Source organism: Zootoca vivipara, chromosome 8 (assembly GCF_963506605.1).
Source record: "Zootoca vivipara chromosome 8, rZooViv1.1, whole genome shotgun sequence".
In the NCBI taxonomy this organism is placed as follows: domain Eukaryota; kingdom Metazoa; phylum Chordata; class Lepidosauria; order Squamata; family Lacertidae; genus Zootoca; species Zootoca vivipara.
In genome coordinates this window covers 48,550,916-48,577,936 of record NC_083283.1, presented here as the reverse complement: position 1 = coordinate 48,577,936, position 27,021 = coordinate 48,550,916, and the positions used below count along the sequence as shown (strand labels likewise).

The 27,021-nt window shown below is 38.8% G+C and overlaps 1 protein-coding gene across 1 annotated transcript in view; it reads left to right on the top strand.

Moving 5' to 3' along the window:
• APCDD1 (APC down-regulated 1) overlaps positions 1 to 27,021 on the top strand; it is a 33,030-nt gene that overhangs the window by 2,036 nt on the left and 3,973 nt on the right. Inside the window, exons 2-4 of the mRNA XM_035125234.2 lie at positions 7,523 to 7,706; positions 9,901 to 10,432; positions 22,448 to 22,769. Coding sequence (XP_034981125.2) covers positions 7,523 to 7,706; positions 9,901 to 10,432; positions 22,448 to 22,769 — 1,038 coding nt within the window. The remainder of the gene's footprint in view (positions 1 to 7,522; positions 7,707 to 9,900; positions 10,433 to 22,447; positions 22,770 to 27,021) is intronic.

Genomic DNA, 27,021 nt, shown 5'->3' with positions numbered 1-27,021 from the left:
CTTTTTTCTGCTTTCCTCAGTGTCCATTATCTTAAAACTCTGTTATGCTCATTTTTAGTTGCCTTGTTATGTAAACTAAAAAGCCCCAGTGCCTCATACAGAAGGTGTCTCAACACCCTTGATCATTTGCTTACTCTTTTATGCACTGGGCCACTTCTGTGTAAATCTGTATTTTTTTTATCATATGCAGTACAAGACTAGAATTGTATAATATATTTTAAATGCAACAACATCATACAATTATATAAGGTTGTTATGACACTGGCAGTCTTGCTTTCTGTTCTTTTCTAATAATTCTTAAAACATAATTTGCCTTTTTTCCCACTGATGCGGAATTTGTTTATGCTTTCATTGAACTATCTACCACAACCACATCATATCTTGCATAATCACAGTGTTTCAAATCACATCAGGGTATATACAGGTTGAGGTTAAGTGTGCACCACTCTATACTTACTCTGTTGAAACCTGTTTGCCATTTTGCTGCCCTAATCCAATATGTGGAGAGCTCTCTGAATAATCCTTAGTAATCTACCTTTGCATTTCCACAATCTGAATAATTTGACATCATTTGCAAACTTAGAAAACTTGAAGCGTATTCCTCCCTGATCATGATGAAATAGCCCCAATATAGATCTTTGGCATAGGGGGACTTCTTAGTTCCCTCCATTTTGAAAATTGCTAATTTATTGCTACCCTTTGCTTTTTGTTCTTCAACAAGTTACTGATCTGTAAGAGGATACCCCCCCCCCAATACCAGGACTTCTAACTTTACTCAAGAGATTCTGGTAAAGATTTTGTTGAAAGCTCAACTATATGATATATTCCAGATTACTTGGATCCATGTTTGTTGACAGCCCCCACATCCAATTAATTATAAAACACTGATGAGGCAGGACTTCCCTTTGTAGAAACCATGCTCTTTCCTAGAAAAATGTGTTGTTCCATAGACACAATATTCAAGTTTTAATAATAGCCAGTCCAGAGCTACTATAAAGTATGTGGCATTTCCTTCTAAGTGGTCTTTGAACACTTCAAAAATGTTTATTGGGAGACTTACTCTTTACTGCTCGATAACCATCCAGAAGGAGATGAAGTGACCTTTAGGCAGACATGACCCCAGCCCTGAACTCCATTGCTAAATTTTCAAACATATGAGCAATCATCAGTGGCAGCTGTGGAGAGTAAGCATATCTGAAAAGCAAACTGCATTAGATACCTTACTATGTTACAGGCCTAATTTTATGCACTATTGATACCTAAAATCCCAAATAGTCATTGCTATAGTTTTTGGAACACAGGAATTACATATTCCCCTTTATTCGGACAATGCAAAGTACATAAATGCCACATAGTAAATAATAAAGATCATGAGCATTCTGTGTATCTTTCGCTTTTATAGACAGGAGACTTGCTCATCAAAGGTTTGTTTTTTTATTCTTCCCCTGCAACTCAAACTACAAAATATATAGACTGTATAAATATGTCTGGTTGAGACAGACCTGCATGGACGCCAAGGTGCACTTTAAAATTCTGTGATCTGGGCGTCTAGAAGTCAAAACGGAAGGTTTGAAGTTAGAGGCTAAGTAAGGAGAGAAGGTATAATTACAGGGTTAGACTCCCAGGCTCATCTGCTTGGAATTACCCAGCTGTTTTAAACTTTGGCTGAAATGTGAAACAAATCAAGGCCAATAGTCAGATCAAACAAGCCGGTGCCAAGAGAAGTTGAAATGGGGAGCCTTGTCTGCATGTGCACATACACACACTATAGTGTCATCAGATGGGAACATTAAAAAGAAAAAGGAGAGGAGAGAAAATTAACTTGTTCAGGCCATAGTCACTGATTAACAACACAGGGATGGAGAGCTGATATGGAAAACCACATGGATAGACAGTTGGATGCAATACTTGGACTTGTAGCTTTTTTCAGTGCATCTTAACTCCTAAACATGCTTAATGAAGATGTTCTGTTCTTATCAGGAACTTGTTCATGAATAAGAATCTGTAGGATTCAGCAACGATTATGATTGTGGTGCAGATTTGTGTAATACTTTATATTGGGGTTGTTGTTGTTGTTGTTTTTGACATTTCGACTACTACAAACTTTGTTGGATAGATAGACTATAAATTAAACAAGCATAAGCACAACTTATTTAATTTTCCTGTGTAATTCTAGAACTCATGGCTACCCAGTAAAATTTATTCAGGATAGTGAAGACAAAGTACTTCACATGATGTATAAATTAGCTTTTGGAATTCACTGCCACGGGAGGCAGTGATGGCCACTGGCTTAAATGGCTTTCAAGATGATTAGATGAATTCAAGGAAGGTAGGTCTATCAATGGGCGTTAGCCACCTTGCTACATGGAACGTTTGTGCCCAAAGGCAATTCATCTTTGAATAACAGCTGCTTGCCAGCAAAAACACCAGGAAGAGTTACTGCTCTTCTACTCTGCATGTGGGATTTTTGATAGCATTAAGCTGGCTGCTATTAAAAATAAGTTAGTGGCCTAGATAGACAGTTGAGTCTATCTCAGTTCTAAGCATGCACCCCATTCCATTGTCCTTTTATGACTTCTTTTGTATATTTCTTCCTCTGTTCTCTTCTGAATCCTTGATGGCAGGGTAGGAAACCTGAAGCCCTCCAGGTGTTGCTGGATCACATCTCCCACCATACCTGTTTGTTGACCATGCTGGCGGGAGCTTGTGGGATTTGATGTCCAGTAACATCTGGAAGGCCACAGGTTTCCCACTCCTGCTTTACAATTCATCAGCATCCATGAAAACCAGTGCTCAGAAACTGAATAGAATGTCCCAGACAGGTTTTAACCTATCACTGATGCATAACGCTAATATTATTTTCCACTGTTTGATATATTGCTTCTGCTAAAACAAGCTGAAATGGAATTAGCCTTTTGGGCCACACTGTTGTGTATTGACTCTTACTCAGTTTAACCACACTAACCCCTTAACCACCTCTTAACATTCATCAACAGCTAGCCAAACAATAACTGAAAAGAAATGCTGCCAAAATATCACATAGCTTATCTCAGCCAGCTGGACAGCATCTGGCAATCCAGAAATATATTAAATCTGTTTACATAAATAGGCAATAAAATTTTAACACACCTTTTTGAAGTCAAGTTTGGTTGCTTATCAAATGGAAATATAAAAGTAAAATGCAATTTAAGACTCAGATTCATGCTAATATTGCATCATAAATGTATCTCAACAACACAGGAATAGCCTTTAAAAAAATCCTCCTTGTGTTCATTAATCAAAATAAAACCTGTTGAATGTCAAAAGAGGTTTGCAGCTGGAACCCGTCCATTATCGTGGTTTGCTCTGCTTATACAAAAAGCCACAAATGTTTCAGATGTCAAATGCTAAAATCATTCTGCTCCATCAACTCTGTTTAACAAGATGAGCAGTAAAGGTGGATTCAAAACAATTCAGCTAATTCAGTTTTAAAATGTTATTTTTCTACCTCAGATATCACAAATTATTTGAAGAGACATGCCAGCCTTGCAGTATTTCTATTTGTTGTTGTTGTTCAGTAAATTCACATTTGCTTATCTTCAGCTTAGTTCTTCAAGGTAGTACTTGTTGCAGCCATATTGAGCTTTTCAAATACATAATGTACAAAATTTGTACATCAAAAATATATTACACCTTATAATTTCTTGTAATGTGTTTGTGTGATAGTATTCCTGTTTTATGATATGATTTTTTAAATATTTAGTTTACAGCATTTATAAGTTGCTCTATCACAAAAAGTTATCTATGTGATTTAATTAGCAACAGGGCTCTACTCCTTTCCCCAGTAGGTGAAAAATGTAGTCAATATTAAGAATTAGGACTTGGACCAATACTGTTCTGCATTTATCACATGCATTTATTAAACTAGGGATCCCACTTGAACCGTGGTTTGATATTTTTTCTTTCCATCTGTTTACTTTGAAAATGGAAATCTGTGGTAGATTAGATTAAAAGGCATAATTACAGGCTCAAAAACTATTCCTTTTGATGAGTTAAAATTCATTTTCTTTTACGAAATATTCTAATTTCTCCTTGGCAATATAATACTTGAGTTATTATAAACCTGCCTCCTTATTAACAAAACAAATCTAATCCCCTCTTTCAGAATGTACGTTCTCATTAAGTACTGGGAGTGTATGTCTTGCAAAAGTTTTGATACATGCATTTATTTAAAATATTTCCATACACACTGTTTAAATCTTGGGAGGCTATTTTTACTCAATTAAACATTACGCCTAATAATTTTAAGAATCTACTTCTGATTGCAAGTTGTTTTAACTGATTTTAATATTATATTTTTATATTATAACTTGCCCTGGGGCCTTTTGGTTAAGGACAGGTAAGAAATCCAATAAATAAAGTTGATTAATTCTCCCCCACCCAATAAATTCTGTCAATTCAATGCTGTTGACCAGCTTGTGTCAGATCCAAAGTTGAGCACATCAAGATGCTGCATATCATTGGCAATGGATTCATAGGCAATAAAAATTGCTTGCAGTGCTTCAAATAATGGGCATGTTCTCACCAGTATAAAAAGACCCAGTGATTTACAGCACTGTTGGGGAATCACATGCAAAAAGCACACATCTGGATGTGCAGTTTGTACCTGATCTTTGCCAACCATGAATTACATGCTGTGTGCCTGGCTGCCAGTCCACCACCAGGAACCAGAAGTGCAAACTTGAATGGGAGCCATCTTTCTTTCATAAAAGTGAATGGCTCCTGCTGACTCCAGTAGTAGAAAGAAAAGGAGTGGAGTCAGAGACACAGTTAAAGGGACAAATCCTGCCATCTGATTCCTGGAGACCCCCATTGTTAGGGGAAATGGCAAACTGTGCCCCAAGCTTAATTATCTTCTCTGCCACACTGAGTTTGTAGCAGCATGCTATAGCACTGCAACCCCCAATGTGATCAATAGACACTGATTGTATGAGCATTTATAATCATTACCTTTTACAGTGCGGTCAGTATTCTGCTGAGGCCTGGACTTTCCTGCTTAATGAATCTGGCAATTTTTCAAGACCTTAATCCTTTTGATGTCCAGAGTGACTAAAGCAGAGCTACTAACAGAAACATCTGCTTGGCAGTGAGAAATAATATTCTTTGACGTAATCCTTTTTTGTTGTTGGTAGTGGAAAGCTTATCTAGCTGTTTCCCACATCAATATATATCTATATAATTGTTTAGTGGAATTGATTAGATAAACAAAGGCTTCTTCTTGAAATAAATTGTGTTTTATTTGCTGGAAACTTTCAAAAGCTGGTAAGTTTCCACTTAAAACATTTGCTGCACGAAATAAATTGTATTTATATTGTAATAGCAGAGTTAATGTTTACAGGTTTCACAAGAACTCAGTTCATTGAGCCATTGTACCAAATGGAGCAAGTCTTATTTCACCCTGGTGGAAATATTAACTAACAGTCTTACAGAGGCATCCTATGCATGGTTACTCAGAAGTAAGGTCTAGAGCCCAGTGCAGATGTTCTGGTTTAGTGTGATGTAAACAAGCCACAGCAATCATTGTGCTCATGTGCTCTCTGCTATCCTTCTCTCACACAGCTGGAAGGAGAAGTAAGGAAGTATTTGCTTCTGGCTTTGAAATGATAAGCTGGTTAACATTAACATTGTTTTGAACAAATCATAGTTAATGTTTATTAATGTTAATTTGGACAAAACAGCATATGGTTCCCTGGTGGTGCAGGAGAGGAAAGAACCACGTGAACCCATGGCTCACTGGTGTTATGCTAAGCTACGGCTTAGTAGTGCAATGTCTGAACAGGACCACTGTGTTCATTGAGGCTTATTCACTTGTGGGTGCATTCAGGATTGCAGCCTCAGTATATTTAATATAGAAATTCACCCATATGCAAATATCATATCTTTGTCTGATTCTTTTGTGTATTAAAAATCATATGTATACATTAAATCTGGCATATTAAATTAGATTTCCAACAATTTTAAGATGGCAGTTCTGCAGCTTTAAAATGACAGTTCAAATTTGGAAGTTGTTTAATCATTACAGTACATTGGTGACTGAGCTGGAATTTGAATCCAAGTCTCAATCCTAATCTTTATTCACTGAATCACAGTGGCAAACTAGTTGTCCAACGTAACATCGCAATAAAGGTACATGCCAAGAATTATGTTTCTCCACAACTGCTACATGCCTACAGCATCTAAGGAAAGTTTCAAGAACTGATGGATTCAATATTATTTTCACTTTTTAACATATCTTTCCATTCCACATAGCAGTCAACATATTGTACAATTTGTCCAAATATACAAGTTATGATGCTGGTAAATAGCTTTTCTACTGCATAATTAAGAGTAGAATCCTAAATATATTTTGTTGTAAGCATTGTTAAGCTTAGTGGGACATACTTCTGAGTAAACTTACTTAGAAATGCACTACATGTGTCCAAGGATGTGTATATTTTCCAAATTTATTTTCTAAAGTCAGCATTGTGTACATGCGCAAATACACATGTGCACAGCTGGTTGATGTTGCTTCAGTCCTCATTTAAGTGACTTAGCAGGACTATGGGGCATCAGAATAGCAGCTCATGACATGAGCTGAGGTCCAGTGCCGAGGGCCTTCTGGCGGTTCCCCCGCTGCAAGAAGCCAAGTTACAGGGAACCAGGCAGAGGGCCTTCTCGGTAGTGGCACCCGCCCTGTGGAACGCCCTCCCACCAGATGTCAAAGAGAAAAACAACTACCAGACTTTTAGAGGACATCTGAAGGCAGCCCTGTTTAGGGAAGCTTTTAATGTTTAATTAATTATTGTATTTTAATACTTCTGTTGGAAGTCGCCCAGAGTTGCTGGGGAAACCCAGCTAGATGGGCGGGGTATAAATATTATTATTATTATTATTATTATTATTTTATTTATTTATTTATTTATTGGGCCATGTTAACTATTAGAACATGAAACAAATTCCAAAACTAAAGAAATGGTATAGAAAGATGTAGGACCTGGCTGTTTCAGTAAATTAATGGCCCATTGAGAAGTTTGAAGAGGAAGGGGGGAGTTTGACAGTTTCTGAAATGATAAACAGAATGCTGTTATTGATAATTCTAGTGTGTGTGTGTGTTTGCTTTTTTTAAAAAATACAACTATTAAAAAATAAAGTAAGTATCTTTGGCAAAAAAATAAAGCATTTTCCCTTGCATGAAGTTGACTCTTAGATATGTGGTTGTATATATTCCACTGTGAGTAGGAAGCTATTCTACATGCTTCCAATTTCCATGTCCATTTTTATAAAATAAATACCCTGATTCTCCTACTTAAGTGCTTATGCACAGGAACATAATGTGGGACTCTACCCTAAATATATCAAATGTACAAAGCCCATTCATGAAAGGAGTCTTTCGCATCTGAACATTACTAGCAAGCAAAGCTATTTATAGTCATTATATGCAAACAGTTTTAGTTCTCCAAATTCACCAGAATTTATTTCATACGCCATCTCTGATTTCTCACAGGGCTGGGAGAAGGTTCTGCACTTCTTCATCCAGACAGCAGGTCACACCCTCGATCATTAGAGAAGAGCGCGTGGAGAACTTTCAAGGAGTCACAGTGTCCTCACATGCTGAAACATCTTCACAATGGAGCCCGAATTACTGTACAAATGCCTCCCACTATTGAGGGACACTGGGTCTCCACCGGGTAAGACTGCTGACAAACAAGTTGATGATACTATATAGAAAACATGCTAAAATGATTTGGTAGACATTAATGTCAGGAGGCAAGTACTTTAGATACATAGAAGGGTAGGACACCATACTGTACAGCTTTGTTACTATTTTTTGGTAATCCATAATCCACTTTAACTCACAGCTAGTTTAATGTACACAGTGAGCTTTTGTCTTTTCTTTCTCTTTCAATATAGCAGCTTCCCGAAACTAAAAATGCTTCTAAACTACTTTACATTGTAGCACAGAGGGTCTGCTATTGAGAGGGAAGCTGAAAACTTCTCCTATGGACACAGAAGCTTTTCTGGCCACAAAAGTGAGCCTTCAGAATTTTGTGGCTATTGTATTGTCTGTATTTCAAACAGTAAGGCGTTTCAATCTTCCTTACTTTGCAAACCACAGTGTTGTTGAAAATTGCCAGCCTATTCATAGGATGTTCATATGTCACCTGCTCACTCAGACCGCTTGCAAGGGCGAGTGAATAAATCCTTGCCTTTATTGCTGTATCATGTGACATGTGTATAAAACAAAGTTCATTAACAAAATGAAATTATGAAGCTTTAGCTGACTAGCCCAAGCATGCACAAGTGCTTATCTGAGATCACAAACATTCAGTTAGGCAGAGGTATTTATTTTGTAGTCTCAGCTTGCAAATATACAGCTGTGTACTTGCAATTATTTTCTTAGGAAGGCTCCTTGGGATATAAGATTCCCTTCAAGCCCAGTCCTGCAGTCTTTATTCAGGCAAAGCCATCACTGAAGTTAATAAAAATAGTGTTTGAGTAAGCAGTAATCCTCATTCAAATCCACCACAGATATCACTGGAAAGTCAGGGAGAAGATGTTGGGCTCCCTTCACTTAGGAGGGATCTGTTGTACTTGCAGAAAGCAAGCAAACTAGGAAGAGCTCAGCTTATAAACCTCTTTTTTTTTTGCAACTATAAGCCTTACACAAATATTTCAGATGTTCTAGTTTGGGTTTATTTTATAAACACATTAAAGCATGTTTATTACTTTGCTTGCCTGAAGCCAGGCAGGTGTGGCCAGTCCTTTTCCTTGTTGATTTTATCACCATGGAAGTAGAAATATATTAAAAGCGTTGCCTATCTCTTAAGAAACATAACCACATTGTCACACAGAAATAAAACAGGAAGGGGCTCATTGAAAAGCTATTGAGCTTATGAGAATATTTATCTTCGGGTCTAGAGGCTTTGACAGAAGCTTATTCATGTTAGGTATACATCTAACATATAGAAGGGAACAAAACATGTTAAGTTGGATCCAGACATGGTCACGCCTAGGGTAGAGTCACTGAAGTCACCTTAAGTTCCATTGATTTCAGTGGGTCTACTCTAAGCATGGTAGGCAAAGCAATTCTAAACCCTGGCCAGGAGCATCACAACAGCTGTCGTATCTGAAGCACTGCCAGCCGGGGGGACGGGTTCCATTATTTTCTGCTGTGCCAGCTCCAGGCTGGTGCATGTGGGGGGCCTGGAACAGCTTGGGGCTCAGCAGCTCCATGGCTAACCCTTCACTGCCTCACACCCATAATGCTCTATTTCAGAGCCTTACTCTGGCCACTGCCAGCAATAGCATTTGATCTACCACTGCCTGCCTGGTGGCAAAAGTGAACAGATAATGGTATTGTAGGGGGAAATCTTTGTCTTCCTTGACAGTGCTTGGAATAGAGTTGCCTACTAAATGTGGAGAAAAGAGGAAGTCAGCAATAAAATGAAAATAAAAATATCAAATGCAGCGTAGAACCTGCACAAGCGACGCTGACAACTCCCACCCCCAACATATATTAAGTAAAATAGAAACACCGTCACCTGACCCCCCCCCATCTCCTTCTATCCCCCTCTTTCTTCCCAATGGCTCAACAAATGAAACTGATTTGTAAACATGTTATTAGAGACATGGCATATATTTCTGTAACTCAAGAAAACCTTTAATTTAAAAAAATGCAGCGTAGAACTAATATACCTTTTAAAATGTCTTTTAAAAATGAAACCCAGAAACTTAATGTTAAATAAAGGAAGATGAAAAAAATGTGTTAATTAAATGTGTTATTAGTGCTGTTATCTTCTTAGTGGCTACTTTGATATACTTCATTTCACACCTCACTAAGCTTATGCTTTTTCTCTCTCTCTTTTTGCAATTTGGTTACAGTTGTGAAGTAAGGTCGGGCCCAGAATTCATCACTAGATCCTACAGATTCTACCACAATAATACATTCAAGGCCTATCAGTTTTACTACAGAGGTAACCGATGCACAAACCCAATCTATACCTTAGTTATCCGTGGCAAAATTCGCCTTCGCCAAGCATCCTGGATCATTCGAGGAGGGACTGAAGCAGATTACCAGCTGCACAACATACAGATAATCTGCCATAGTGAGACAGTGACTGAGAGACTAAGTCAGTTGGTGAACCACACATGCCCTGGATTTGTACCAGAGGATAAAGCCTGGGAGCAGAATGTGAGCTACGATTTATGGAGAGAAGAGAATGGCTACGAATGCACCAGAGCACTGAATTTTGCTATGCATGAGCTTCAACTCATCCGTGTAGAGAAACAGTACCTTCACCATAATTTAGATCACTTGGTCGAGGAGCTATTTCTTGGAGACATACACACTGATCCTGCTCACAGGATGTATTATCGTCCATCTAGTTACCAACCCCCTCTTCAAAATGCTAAGGTATGTGAACATTTCGGTTTTCAGTTCCAAGGGATGTGCAAAGAGTATCCCTTTATTGCAGGTAATGCCCCAAATACCTAAGCCAAAAACTCTCATGCAAATATCTTCATATGCCACAAGCATGAGTCTTATTTCCTCCACAGCTTTTGACCAATGCCCTCTCACATCCCTTCTTACTGCTGCTTGTCTATGACTTGCATCCCTTTTTTTTTTTAGAGCCGCAGGTTTACATGACCCACACCTGACATCATGCAATGTCATGCGAGTGACAGGTGGGCATGGCAAAACTGCCCAGCAGGCTACATTAGCTTGCCTAGGGCTCAAGGGCCAGAGCTTCACAACCCCTGTATTATGTCTTTTGTGTTTCTAAGCTGTACTTCCTCCTTTAACCAAACTAGTTTCGTGTTGTTAACACTTCAATATGTTTCTAAGTATTGTTGTGGCAAACAGATTCTTAAGTAATAAAGTTCCCATCTTTTCCCTTAGCCTGTGCCCTTCCAAGCTTCCATGCCCTTTGAAATGTTCCTGATAATAATAGAATATATTCAATTTTTCTTGAATGTCTGGAAACTAGACCAGCCGACCAGCCAACCATCTCAGAGGCATAGCTGCCAAGTTATCCCTTTTTTTAAGGGATTTTCCCTTATGCTGAATAGGCTTCCTCGCGAGAAAAGGGAAAACTTGGCAGCTATGCTCAGAGGCTATTTTGCTTTGCTTTTATGTTTTACTAGAAATCTTGTATATCTGCAGGTCAGGTAAAAGTAGCTTAAGGTCACAACACAGCTGTGTGGTCTACAGACGCTCATTAAAATCCTGATAAAAAGAAGCAAATAAAACTTTACCTCATTCATTGCTTTTGAGCACTTGCAGATTCAGTGTACATCCACTAAGATTTTTATACTAATTTATATTCTTCATATTTTATGCTACCAAATTCATAGTGTATTATTTACCTGTTCATTTAAAATCCTGTAAACTGCTTCATTCAGAACTCTGGCAGCTTGTGGACCGTCTTTAAGGATAGCCCCACCTGGAATGCATTACAATAATCAAGAGGTTACCAGGGCATCGATTATTGTGGCCATTTTATTCCAATCTGGGAATGGTTCTAGCTTGCAATCCAGGGGAAGCTGGAAAAAGGCACTCCATGCTACCTGAGCCTCGAATGACAAAATGCTACATACCTTTCCTTCAGAGAGAGTGCAACCCTATCTAGAACACAATTCCTGGACGCAATCACCCACCAACAGAATGTCCATCTTGTTGGGATTCATTCACCCCATTACAACCTTCAGACATCTGTTAAACACCTGCACCGTTTTACCTGATTCAGATGGTAAGGAGAAATAGACCTGGGAATCATCTGCATAGTGATGACACCATGCCCCAAATCCCCCCAATGACCTCACCCATCAGCCTCATATGTTAAAAAGCATGAACCCTGTGAGACCCCACAGCACAGACACATTGATAAGGGCCTGAGTAGGAATGCAGATCTCTCAGAATAACCCTGCAGGTAAGCGTGGAACCACCATACTGTTCAACTCCCAAGCCATAGAGCTGTTCCACGATCAGTGGTATCAAAAGCTTCCAAGAGGTCAAGGAGAAGCAATGGGTTCACATTCGCCTATCTCCCAATAAAGGTCAGCAACCAGGGCAAGGTGTTTTGGTGCAGAGGTGGGCCTGAAGCCAGAATGCATTAGGTCCAGATAATAAAATGAACTAATGAGCAGTAGCTCTTTTTTCCCATGGTTTTTGAGGTTGCAGCCATAGAGTGCATATGGGATCACATACGGGATAAGCCTAACACTAGCACCTGGAACTTCCTTTTGTTATAAAGATGAAAGTGGGTATAACAGAAGGACATAAGAATTGTCTTGGGGGGGTGGGGGAGAGAGAATTGTCCTTGGAATTGCTGATATGATAGTTGTCCTGGAATGAGAACCATGCCACTTATGTCTAGCCTCCAATTTCCTGATCAAGATTGGAGACAATAAAAATCAAGGAACACAGACTCTGGATAATATTTCTATCCATCCAAGTTTGCAAATACTTCATGGTTTAGATACATCACCTCTCCGCTAGTTGAATTCAAATAAGTCGTTCCCTTTTGTCTTCCCATTGTTCTTTGTTGCCTGAGGTACCTCTGTACCTCTAGAAGTAACAGTTTTGATATGTACCATGATATCTTTTGAAAATTGAAGCCAGAACAAACAAACAAACAAACCCACCCCTCTGGCTGGGTTTCCCCAGCCACTCTGGGCAGCTTCCAACAGAATATAAAAAACAGAATAAAACTTCAAACATTAAAAACTTCCCTAAACAGAGTTGCCTTCAGATGTCTTCTAAAAGTCAGATACAGTAGTTTGTTTATTTCCTTGACATCTGATGTGAGGGTGTTCCACAGGGCGGGTACCACTACCGAGAAGGCCCTCTGCTTCGTTCCCTGTAACCTCACTTCTTGCAGTGAGGGAACTGCCAGAAGGCCCTCGGAGCTGGACCTCAGTGAACAATGGGGGTGGAGACTTCTACTGAAGAAAGCAAATGTTGCTGAGAAGGTAGGCAAAGAAAACTTTGCTGGGAAATAGAATGGGGGTTATATAGCCACAACAAAAGAGCAGGGATTATAGTTTTTAGGGGAGAAACAAGTCATTAGCAAATCATATGTAAATCTGAGGAATTGAGAGAAAGAGGAATTGAAACAGAGTACAGTACTGCTGTTTTGTAGTGGGGCTGTCTGCACATCTTTTCTGATGGCATCTCAAAGGAATGCCTATAACAATTGGAACCACATTTGAGACTAAAGCAACAACAACTCTCAAACATTTACACATCTGAACATCATGTGCAGTTTGACCCCTTGTGTAACTTAGCTATAGGTCGTAATCAGGGCCGGCTCTTCATAGACCCCCGGTGGCGCAGTGCACCATGGCGCGGGGCTGGTAAGCTGGGTGCCGGCCTGGCAAGGAGGGCGCCGCGCGGAAACCAATTGCGCCCTGCGAGGGCGGGGCGGGCGGCAGAGCGATCTCCGCCCCTCAGCACCAGGGCGCGCGATCTGCTCAAGACGGCCCTGGTCGTAATGGCTTTCCTAAATATATGAAGGATGAAAGCATAGGATGCATTTTGAGACCACACAAAATATAGAGCTATGAGGTTATAACCTTTCTCCTTTGAACTTCTTTCCTTTTCTAATTGTCAGTCCATAGGGACTTGGCTGAAAATGAGCTTAAATGCTTAATTGAGTTCAAAACCACTAGGCTCAGACTCTTCTGGAAACTGGACACCGTGCATAAACAGAAACATTAAATCAACTTGTTTTTTTAAAGGCTTTTATGGTCACATAGTGTGCTGGGTGAGGAAATCATCTCTGAAGTGAATCAGGTGTATTGTACAGAATCTGTCTGGCAAGGCTTGTTTCATTTCCTCTTTATTATTATTTTAAAATATAAAAACACAGCTAAAATAATTAAGGCATCTATGAAAAATAAGAGAACCTTGAAGATTTTTAAGTTGATAAAGCTGCAGAATTGGATGTGGAAGCCACATTTATACTATTAATATGGTTGAAATGAGTGGTAATTAAAAGCAAATGATTCCTGGATATGTTAGGAATGCTAAAGCCGAAGAGAATTGATCTTATTCCAAATTCTTTATAGCAGTTTAGCGGCAGGATGATAAATCAAAGACCCAAAGTGAAAACCAGACAGATCTAAGCCAAGCTGCTAATTTGAGCACGTTTCCAAAGACTCAGAAGTTTGTTCAAGCACACAGACTTTCCCTGCTAAAATGTCTTCTTTGTGGTCCTTAAGTAAATAGCATTTATTCATAGTTAAATATAGACTATCTTTATTCATAAATTCATATAAACAACATACCCTTCAACAATATGATCCCAAATGCATTTGTGGCTGGTGAAACCCAGCCAGATGGGTGCAGTATAAATACAAATTATTATTATACCGTGTAGCTGCATTAGTTAAAGTAGCACTTCCAAGTGGGGCAATAGCAGCTGTTCAGTGCAGCCTTTTGGTTGCTCTCATGCAAAACATTTATTTCCAAATATCAGGTGGTTTTGTGAATAAAAGATATGAGTAAGGTAGGGTAACTGAGTGCAGTACAGGCCACGTGCAGTTGCAGACTAGATCATTTATTTACTTTGGGCATGCCAGGGGTGGGTGGACACACCCCACAAACAGATCTGTGGGCAGCGCCTAGTACATTCTGGTTGCTGCATTCAGGTCCCTTCAGAAGTCTCTAGGGAGATCCAGGCTAACTCTAGCTGTTGAAGACACGCAAAAACAAAATGAGCCAAAAAAGAGTGGTATGTTTATATAATCAACTGATTTGAGGGCACATTCATCATTTTCTACTCTTGTGCCACCAGAACCAATATATTTTATTAATATTTATGAATATGTTAAGCTATTAAATATGACAATCTACAGCAATCAACAAACAAATTATGCCTTTAACAAATCATATATCTTATTTGCTTCAATTTGCATTCTTTGTTGGAATTCACACAAATAACAGTAAATTAGATAGATCCTGGAGTGATTCAACAACAGGACACTTTGCTACCGGTATTTGTGATTCAATAACAGGACAGTTATTCAGACTATGCACTCTTAACACAATTTAACTGTGAAGAGGCTCTGCGTGTGGTCTGTCTTTTTCTAGATTTCCAGTAGCCCATGGTTACAATTACAAAGCATTATTTTACACACACTGGGAAATGCTGCACAATATTCAGTGACCCACAGCTGGCACATACTTTTAGGGATCAAGGACACTGATTTAGACAAATATAATTCAGAGTAGATATTACAGACTTGACCGTGTTGACCAGGAAACTCCTATATACTGTATATGAGAAACAGCTCCATTTTTTGGATCACTGTGTGTGTGAACTCTGCTTTTGCATACTGAAAATGTTTTCAAAATCAATTTATCCAGATAGAAATGACAAAAGAGAGTAGAATTTCACATTATGACAGATGGAGCTGCTGTGTTGAATTCTCCCCTTCTGCAACACACACACTGCAGCTTGTGGCCAGCTACCTCCTGCAGTGACATCAGCTCCCCAGTTCCACCCATCAAATGGTAGGGAAAGAGATGGATCCTTTCTGTTGGCACTCAGTGGAAAGCCCTGGAATATGATGGCTTCAGGCCCAATCATTCCTGATCCAGGCTTCTGCTGCTACTGCAGCAGCAGTCTGTCTTCCCCTCACTCTGCACCCTGCATGTGTGACAGGAGCTGCAGATATAGCAATGACCCAGCACATTTATAAAGTTCTGCAGGTCTGGAGTCTTGATTGCTCCTTCTGTTTCTGATCATTTAGAATAGTTCAAAGCAAGTTAAATGGTTGACTTGGAAAAGTGATCAATTAAATAATCCCTTTCAGAACCATAGGAGTAGGTAGGATGCAGTTGTTATCCTTCTCAAGTAGCTGCTCCCAGACTTTGGAATTGCCCCTCTAGAACAGTGTTTCTCAACCTTTTTTGGGCCACGGCACACTTGTTCCGTGAAAAAAATCACGAGGCACACCACCATTAAAAAAGTTAAAAAATTTAACTCTGTGCCGCCCTATATTATAATTATGACTGTAAGAAACACTTGCCAAATATTGCTTTCCGGTGGGTCAGTGCTGTGTATTGGCGGCCGCCAGGCTCGTTTGCACTGAGCTTTGGGAAAGAGGAGGAGAAATATTGACAATGCAAATCGCCCTTCTCGTCACCGCACGTCGCGGCACACCAGCCAGCGTCTCACGGCACACTAGTGTGCCGCGGAACAGTGGTTGAGAAACGCTGCTCTAGAGAAGTTAGGCTGGCTTCCTCATTGTTGTCCTCCTGCCAGCAGGTGGAGACTAAATTGTTCCAGCAGGCTTTTGGGAACCGGCTGCTTTAAAGGAAAGGGCTGGTGCCATGCTGTTCTTATTGTAATTATTTGTATGGTTTTAATACATTTTATGTATATAGTTTTAATTCTATCAATTTTTAATTGTTTTTAATTTTCTCCCCACCCCACCCCCCATTTTTAGCTGTTTTTCTTTTTTTAAAAAAATCTCTAAGCAGCCTTGAGTCCCTGTCCGGGGGAAAGTTGGGGGTATAAATGAATGAATGAATGAATGAAAACCTCTCAGAAACGTTTGCTGAAACTATGAGAATGTATTCTTTTTATAGGCAAATTAGAATATAATTTTTTAATATTGCTCTGAACTTTTTTTTAAAAAAAAACTCCCTTAAATTGTAAAATGTACTCATGAATGAAAATAGCAAGTACTATGTTGATACAGTACATATATGCAGACACTAAATAGAAATATTTCCATTTCTTTTTTTGTACCTGGCACTTGTGCTTAACAGAAATTCAGTGCCAGAATCTTGGAAATGTCTGCAGTCTGGGCCAGGAATTTCAAGCAGAGCTGATACGGAAGCTAGCGAAGACCAGGAAGTGTGAAATAGACTGAGGTTGAAACATGAATTCTAGATATCTGGATCATTTCTGGGTTATAACATCAGCTCATTTTTTACGTTCAAATAATTTGAACGTAATTACACAATATGACAAATCCGAATTATAATTTGATCCAAGGAAGGAAGGAGAATATGGAAATAGCTCTCCACCATTGAAAAAGATTAAAAATTAAGAGAGAACCTGCTTGAACTATTCAAGGCAAGATAGATGGCTGAAGAGAAAGGTGAGGTTGAACAGCCTCTTAAGAACTGATTCCAGAGAATGAAATGGGAAGCATTCAGTCTAAATAAGATGCCACAGATAGCACCAGAAACAGTTGATGAATCCTATATCCACAGAAATGTGTGTTATATCCCCCACACACACATTCAAAGCCACTGCCAGTGGATGTTCTCAGATTATTTTAGTGTGATTTTATTTTTATTTTTGAAATAATGCTCCCGTTTTGCAACTTGACACATCCAGGCTCAATCCATATGTCAGTATTTTCTATGGGGTGTCAAGTTGCTTTTTTAAAATATGTCAGAACATCCAGAAAATGAATGTCTCGCTCCTGTAACTTTACAGCTGACATCAGCCACGGGAAATAAATTACAATCAAATGATAGCAAATGCACCACATTAAAAAAAAATATTTCATAGAGTGCAAAAAAATATAGTTGAGGTACAGATGAGCATTTAACAAAGCATTTAACCCCCCCCCAAAAGTCAAGTCCAGTTGACACAAGAATTTCAAAAAAGACCTAGAAGGCAATGGCAGGCAATCCAGGGACAAGTAGCACTTTTATAGCATTCAGACCTGCTCCTTAAACAAAATATTTTAAAGACCAAGTACAAGGTTTGGATCATTCATGAAAGTCTTTCAACTGCACAAAGCAGTCATTCAGAACATGAGAAGGAGACAGGCTTTATCAGAGGGGGATAGGATTGTAGCTATCTTTGGTGTTGATGCTATTTCCTGAAACTGGCATTTTCAGTTTCTATACAGTGACCAGAGAGAAATATATGAACAGTGCACAATTCCACATAACAACTCCCCAGTTTCTCTCACTCTGTGTCTGTCTTGTTATGCCTTCTCCCCTCTCTCTCACACACAAAATAGTCAGGGATGCAAATGCGTGTTCAGGGGCCTGGGACTTTTAGAAATAAGAATCTGGACTCAGGCAATGCTAATTAGATAGGGCATGTTTATTTTATAGTTCCTTCCTTGCTTACAGTTATGTAGACCAGTGTTCTTCCTTCCAGAATTCCCTTTGCCCCATGTCCTAAGGTAGACTCATGCTTAGCTCAGAGCATTCTGAAATCCTGGTCTCAATCAAGGAATGGAATGGTCATAAACATTACAACCCTCCTTTCCCCCTAACTATAAAACCACAAATATAATTGAAAACACAGAACACTTGAAAACACTTCTACAACAGTGTAACAAAAACTACAACTATAACAATATTATACAACTAAAGCCATAGAACAAAACCAAATTGCTATATGGTTCACAATGGAGCACAATGGTTGGCCCTCGCTGGGTAACTTTGATCACATGGAAAGGAGTTGCTGGACTTGGTACAGCAAGAGTACACATTTTATGAAGTTGCCATCATGCCTTTGAGTTCTGAGCGGTGCTGTGAAGTAGGTTAATGATAGAAACATTTCTTGTTAATTTGGGGGGACTCCTTGTACCATGACCATTGTGCCACTTACTGTGATTTGATATGGCAAAGAATAGAAGAGCACTGGCTTGAGATTGTATTGAGAGTATATTGTGTGGACACAAAGTGCATCCCACTTGGAATGGTGTTTCTGTAGCTCTCTTACTCTGCTTCATTGTAAGATATGCCATATCTCATTGGTGCAAATTCTTGTTTTATATTGCTTCCATCTGCGGTACCAATATATAGAACATCTGAATGTCCACATAAACCTCTCAACCTGCCCATGTGCTTGTGGCCAATAAGGTGCAACGTTTCAGTGTCTGAATCCAGTATAGTCTGAAAATTAAGCAAAATGATGGTCCACTTTTTTCCTTTGAGGATATGTTAGCTGCTACTTGTTGGAATGTTTCTGGAACACATGCAGAGTTTCAGTTTCTTTAATGAGGCCCCCTTCCTCAATTTTCTGGGTATGTATTTCTGGCATTTCATTTCCCTGAGCTGTGTCTATAGTGTTTTAGCAAGAGTCATCTGGTATTCTCATAAAATTTGCCTGCACATTATGTTGGGAGTGCATGTTCTAAAACAGCTGAATGACAGAATGAATATCAATTGTTATATTGAATTAATAAATGAATTAATTAATTGAGGTAGCTTTCAAAAATTGGCTCTTAAAGAGTTTTTGAATTTTGTGTTTTGGAGGCAAAATAGACTAGTGCTGTTCAACAGTGTGTGTGTGAGAGAGACTTCACATTTGTTAGCTTGGCAAAGATACACTTACTTTGGTATTGTGTTCCCCATACCCATCAACTAATTACAGCCTCTTTAGCATCTTGGATAAGCCATTGTCTGAAGAGAACTTATCAGTCAATCACTTTGATATTAAAATGGGGGGGGGGAGGTTGTGATGGCCTTTCCTTCACATTCTATCCCTGCATCTTCTAAGAATTTGCAAAAGCTTCCCCCAAAATATATACATTTGTCATTGCAAATTAGTATTGCTTCAGTAGAATAGATTTACTGGTATTGGTACAGAATGGTTTCAAAGGATCACAAAGTGAGATGTAGTTTATTTCTTCCTAGTCTAGATACCTGAACTCTTGAGTGCTTATAAAATGACTTTCCAGTATCATTCCCTTGTCATTATTTTGCAGTCTTAATAAACTCTGTGGACCATTTGTAAACTTGAGTTATAATTGCATTTTTCACCCCCCACCCCGTGAGTTGCCTTATCCATGTTAGCTTCATCAATGAGGTCATGGAAAGCCTGCTACTTATCACTTTGTGGGGGAGAGATGCTAGCCATTTGGTAATGTGTTCTCTTGGGATTGAGATATAAGAGTTGTGGAACACTTGTGGGAAATTGTGCTAAATATCTATGAAAGTATTTTTACATGGCATAAGCTCTACAACAACAGAGGGTGAAAAATCCCAGACTTTTCCATTTGTTTTAAGTTATTTTCTGATCCAATTTGGAATGAAACACCTCAAGAGTTTTCCCTTGGGCTCATCATGGGAAATCTTACCCAAAAGACCTAGACACCGATTCAAGAGCCTTTAAAATACTGAGTATAATAATCCTGACCTAACATGCCCTTCTCTGCCATTAGTTGGCTGTGCCTGTAACTCAACAATTTTATGGGCTTAATGGCTTGCTGCTAAGTACATCTTTTAAGGCTAACCAAAGTCAGCTGAATGAAACAGTTCTCTTCGTCGATATGTCTAATAGGCTAAAACTGGTTGTTCTTAACTCTTTGCAATACTCTCAACTTTTAAAACAGTTCTTGGTCTACAAATATCATCTGGTACAAATCAACACAGTTCCTTTAAAGTTTTTGGATCGAAGGTTATTTACACCTGATGAGAATCCGGACATTATAGTTTGAAGTATGTCAGGCTGAAAAGAAAAAGAGGCAACAGGAAGAGAAATCCTGAAATAATTCTTACTTTAAACTTACAAAGTTCATAGAAAAAAATTATGATGCATTAACCAGGAAAAAAGAATGGTCTCAGATAAGTTCAGGAAGAGAACAAAAATGTGTGCAGTGTTTGTATAATGCATCCAAAGCATGCTAAAGTGAAAGCTAAGAAGTATTGGTTCCCAGGCGCCAAGTGAGATATCACCCCAAAATGCAATCGTTCTACATACCATTCGTGGGTTGATTTCTTTTTCTTTGTGGCATCACTAAAAGAGGAAGGAGTAGGATAAGGAAGGCTTCAAGGCCAGGATAAGAAGAATCATTTGCTTTCCTTTTGCTCCCATTATGAAAAGCTCAATTGTTTCTTCTTACTGCCTTTATCATTTGGGAAAGGATACATTTAGCACATTGCAGCTCCAGATAAAGGAACATACTGTATAAGGAAAAGAGAGGAACACTTTTCCAAACTGTTCTTTATTTCCACACATTAAGATTCAGTTTTTTAATGCTTGTTTTCACCTAGGGATTAATATGTCACTTTAAAATCTGTACACCTCATTCTTTTTTTGTATTTTTAATATTAAGTTATACGTATTGAATTTGGACAGGAGATTCTGGGAGTTAACATGGTATTTAATTAAAATGCATACAAGGAAAAAGAATGTTTGAGCTTTTGGGGTTGATTAAACACAAAGAAAAGAAGATCAGTCACCTGAAGTGAGTGTAGCATGAAAAATTTTATTATTTGCATCTGTGGGATGAGAACATGAAAGTGATTAATAAATATGAGGTTCAGTGACTGGAAAGTAATATAGAATCTTCCAAGACATTCAAGATAGTTTGTTGGCTTTCATCCAAGGAAATATATTGCATGTCTATTTTGCTTAATTTGACTTTATAGCAAGGCAAATTGTCTCATGCATTCCTGGATTCAATCTCTCCTTGCCTGAAGCAAGGCAGTAATATCACCTTAAAAATCAGGGTCTAGAACACACTGGCACTGGCTCTTACTGCCACAAGCTATATTGACTGGGCCACAAACTTCTGTCACTGTTTTAGAGATGGTTTTCCCTTGGACATACAATGAATTTGTAAGTCTTCTCCTGTCTTACAGTGGTGGTAGTGAGCATAGCTGCCAAGTTTTCCCTTTTCTCGCGAGGAAGCCTATTCAGCATAAGGGAAAATCCCTTTAAAAAAGGGATAACTTGGCAGCTATGGTAGTGAGGCAGATTGGAGTGTGGTGACCAATAAAAAAACAAAGGAACTATTTCAATTTTACACGCTGTATCTCAATCAGATTTTATTGCAGCATTGCATAGTAAGGACAATTAACATTATCTTGCAAAAAAGGTACGGGGGGGGGGGGAGGATTCATCTTGTTCTTTAAAAGGGCACTATATCTAGGACAAATACCCCAGGGGCGGGTGTCATTTTTCCTTGGTGGAAGTATGCATGTCTCATAAACTTGTGTTTATTCTGGAGGTAGGGCTGTTTCACTTTTTTTCCCTACACAGAAATTACCATAGAAAATCGATATGCAATACAACATGAAACAAATGTACACAGTGTCCATTCTGGGCATAGGAACTACTCTTAAGTACTATCTATAGGCTGGAATCACCAAATTACTTTTTTATTTCTTTTATTTATTTACAAATTTCTTCCCATTAAACATCCCAAAGAGATGTAAATATGCTCAATGGTTTGAATATGCCCAGTGCAATTAAGTGGGGGGGGAGCTTCCCCTTCCATTTCATATCACAAAAGGATTATCTTTATTTATTTATACCCTGCCCTCCTGCTTTTGAAAGTTTCCAATTTGAAAAATACGTGTCTGCCGGCCCACCCATCTCTTAGGCACTCTAAACTAAGTACTGAACCTATAAGGAAATTTGATTTGCTAGCAACTGGCTATGTGTCTTACAAAGTTTCTATCAGTTTTACAAGGTTTCTGTTGGTTTTGTTTCAGAACCATGACCATTCATGTATAGCATGCAGGATCATCTATCGGTCAGATCAACACCACCCACCAATTTTACCTCCGAAGGCTGATTTGACTATTGGATTACATGGGGAATGGGCAAGCCAGCGCTGCGAAGTCCGTCCTGAAGTGCTCTTTCTCACCAGGCACTTCATCTTCCATGACAACAACAATACCTGGGAAGGTCATTACTATCATTATTCTGACCCAATCTGCAAGCACCCCACTTTCACCATCTATGCCAAAGGTCGTTACAGCCGGGGAGTACATTCATCCAGAGTGATGGGAGGAACAGAATTTGTGTTTAAAGGTAAGATCATTAGTTTTGAACCAAAGCTCTTTCCAAAGTACAGCAGAATTTTTATAGCACATAGCAAAACACGTATGTGGAGGGATTAATACCATACCAAATTGCCCAACATGTTATTGGATATCCATCTCACAGTAGACCAACGTTTTATTTAAGCTTCCTGCTACCTTCAAGCAGGACTATATTCCTGTAGTTATCATGATTCCTGCCTTGTGCTACCACACTAAGTTGAATGGCCCAGACTGGCCAGGGAAGGGGAATCAGCAAGCATTATCGGGTATTTTGACAGGCAGGAGCCAGACTCTCAGATTTCTGTAATAGACCACCTCTTTCTGTGACGCTTGTATGATGCTTTTGGGTGGTCTTTGGATGAGGGGTTGGGCAATTTCTAAAGCCTTTAAAAGTTGTTACACATCTTTGTTCTGGGTCCTCACCTCCTTGCAGGGGCAGAAGCTCTGTTGCAACCGGAAATAAAGATCTTCCTTTCTTCTAAATTAGGCATCCCCAAACTGTGGCCCTCCAGATGTTTTGGCCTACAACTCCCATGATCCCTAGCTAACAGGACCAGTGGTTGGGGAAGATGGGAATTGTAGTCCAAAACATCTGGAGGGCCGAAGTTTGGGGATGCCTGTTCTAAAGAAATAAAGAAACTTGCTGCAAAGCACAAAGGTCAAATAGTGTCAAATAAAGGGCAAGTACTTAAAGCTTAGAAGTAGTGTAAGACAGACTTGAACTACCAAAAAATCAAGTTAAGATACGTGTTATGAAACAATGGAATTAAATTCGAAAGTGTTGTAATCACAGCCAACTGTGCTAAATAAATATAAAACATGTATCAGTCACCTTAAACAGAGCAAACAGTTCTCCTTGGCTTTTATATAGAACCCCAGGGATAGCTGAGCTACAAACAGTTCTTAAAAGAATCAAATGAAAAAGACACATGGCAACTATAAAATGAAATGTGGTTGTGCCTAAAGAGTAGGGCTGCAAGTTCTTTTTCCGAAATGGTGAGAGAACACACCAAACTCCTGCAGAGCTGAGGAACGAAAAGCCTTCACTCCTAACATCCATGACAAACTTGGAGCGCTTGCCCATCACTTTTATAAAGGCATTCCTGGGTTTGTGATCAATTGGTGGGCATTCCAGTCTTAAACATAGACCATCAAAGCTAACCTATGAAGTCAAAGGATGAAGTCGAACATAACAAATCTAAATAGGGCTGCTTCTGTGTTGAAATGACATGCAAGGGGGCCTGGATTTTTGTTAAGATTTGTTGAATTGTTCATGTAAATTTATATTAAAATATGCCACCCAAACTTGAAACTGGACCAACTTAAGTTTGTTTGGAATTCCCTTTGTTGAGGCCCTTTCAGTTCAGCTGGAACTCAAAACAAAATTGTTTAAATCACTTTTAAATTAAATCTAGTCAGTCTTTTCAGGATTAGGAGAACTTGGCTGATATAAATCAAGGTTGTTTTTTTTAAGCTCTGAAGTTTATAGATTATCCATTCCTCAAGATGTTGCACACATGAAGCTTTAAAAGTGTGGATAATATATGATGGTAATGGAGCTGACATTTTCTGAGGTTTTTGGTTTCCATTTGGAACTGGTTACTTCATTAGCTTTCTGAGCAAGTATATGTTAAAAGACATAGCTTTATATCCTGGCTACAGAACAATTTTTAAATGAAATTTGAGTGCAGTTTTATAGCGTCCTCTCTCATGAAAACCAACTTGGTTTTATTTGTAGGCTTGCCTGGGGCAGCAGGGTTGTGAAATAGAAACTGTTTAATCTCTTCCCTTTCCTATCTAGACATCAGTCTTTTTTCTTTTCTTTTTTGATGGAACTTGCTTTTCCCCCTCCTTGAAGACTAATTATGTGAACCAATGTTAGTTCATTTGCTTAGCATGCCCACAACACAAGCTAAAAATGTGTGTGAAGATTGAACAATTAACTGACCCAATTTATTGTCCCCAGCTCATTATATAAATACATTGTGAGTTTTAAACTTTGAAAAATAGGCATATAAAAACGTTTGATGACATTTAGAGGCTTAAAAAGAAATCGAGAGCATCTATCTGGAAAAATGATTTATAATTAATTTCAAATAAATTTGCACCTTATTTTTAAAACTGTATTAATTTTTGTGCTTACTTTAATGAAGCTTTATTGAGCAACTGGATAGCTGGGGGTATATGTGTATGGAAACAATTTTTTATGAATATATGTTTAAAGCTTGGATGGACAGCAAAGTACTGGATCAGCACCCTGTGGCTGTTTTCTCTGTAAAATAAGTATCAGAATTAAGCGTACTTTTTAAAATAAAATAAAATAAATGTTAAATGTAGTTTTATGTTATATTTAGATCAGAGCCACTCTAGTAATCACATGATCTAATCTAACGAATAAAGGTATAAAGTAATCGTTATTGTTCCTAAATTGCAGCATGTCCTCACCTTTGATGCTATTTTATCTAGCATGTGCATAAAGAAGTTAGGGCAATAATAGACAGCCCTTCAATCCAGAGGCTGCTTATGGGTGCAGGAACTCCATTTTAGCTCAGAACTCCCTTGCTTACCCTGTTTCTCATATTTTAAGACATACCCACAAAATAAGCCATAGCAGGATTTTTAAGCATTCAAGGAATATAAGCCATACCCCGAAAATAAGACATAGTGATAGGCGCAGCAGCAATGCCGGCCGCGGCAGGAAGAGGAGGAAAAAAATAAGACATCCCTTGAAAATAAGCCATAGTGTGTTTTTTTGAGGAAAAAATAAATATAAGACATGTCTTATAATATGAGAAACACGGTATAAACATGTGAATGCATAAGCTTTGATTCAAGTCCTCCATTGAAATGAATGTCAAAGAGATATAAACACTGCTAACAAAATTAAATGCTTGCATTGGTCATGCTCATTAAAACAAGAAAAAAATGAGGATATGTTCATGCCTTGCTGAAATATTTGTTCATGGCCAAGGGTAAGTGAATCAGTCAAGATTGGCAGTTTGCCGTCTTCCTTGATGTAGCTTTTCCACACGCACACACGTGTTACACAGCAGTTGCATGATTTCATATTTTAAGGAAATTTAAGCCTTTTCTTAACATTGTACAATAGCTGTAAAGCAGTCATGTGATAGTCCAGTGACAATGAGAAGTGAAGCGTGCCAGGGAGGAAAACATATACAATACAGACCAGCAATGGTTACTATAGAAGAGGAGGTGATGCAACCTGTTTTGTATATCATAAGGTAGAGTAGCGTATTAAATCTAGGTCATGCCCAAGGACTAATTCCTTTGAACATTGTCAAGGCTGAGCTACAAGAAATGACACTTTTTGCAAGTCTTCCAACAGCAACAGAAAGCAAACCACCACTAGACAATTTTGTTACTCAGGGAGTGAGCAAAAAAGTGTTTGTTCGTTGCAAGGCAGTGAGAATGGGTCTCTTGGCTGAGGTCACCTATCTCAGCAGTTCAGGAAGCCATGTCCTCACTCTCAGATCAGCTTTTTTTCCATGATGTCACTACATTATCCCTGATTCACTAGGAAGAGAGGAGAAATGAACGGCAACGTACAGGCATACAAAGTGACAATAAAGATAAAATGGGTGATTTGCAAAAACAAAATGGCTACCTTGAGAGCGTTTTGGCTCTCGAACATCACAAACCCGGAATTGAGTGTTCAGGTTTGTGAACGTTCTTTGGAAGCGGGTTCCATGGATTCCGATTGGCTGCAGCTTACCGCGGCCAATTGGAAGCCGCACCTTGGTCAAACAGACTTCCAGAATGGATTCCGTTCAACTTCTGAGGTACAACTGTATCCGATTTACATTTTGCTCACCCTTAAAATTGATTTAGGATTATTTTCATCTAGTCAAAACAGGGAGCACTGCTACAAGAAATTCCCACAATAAGCCAACCATGTACCTTACTAGTGTCCCACTACTAAATACTAGATCTGAGAGCATATTTATTCAACTCACTAACTTGTGGACATTGCTCTAAGCGCCATTAGCTTAGATAAATTTAAAAGGGGATTGAGACACATTCACAAGATAATATATCTGTTAATAGTGATTAGTTATGATAGCTAAATGGTTTACAGGAAGCTTACCTATGAAAAGCAGTTGCTGTGGGCAAACAACGGGAATGGCTGTTGCTTGTACTTTTCTTAAAGTATCTGGCTGGGCACTGCTGGAACAGGAAGCTGAACTAAGCTGAACTAAAAGGGCCCAGGAACTAATGATCAA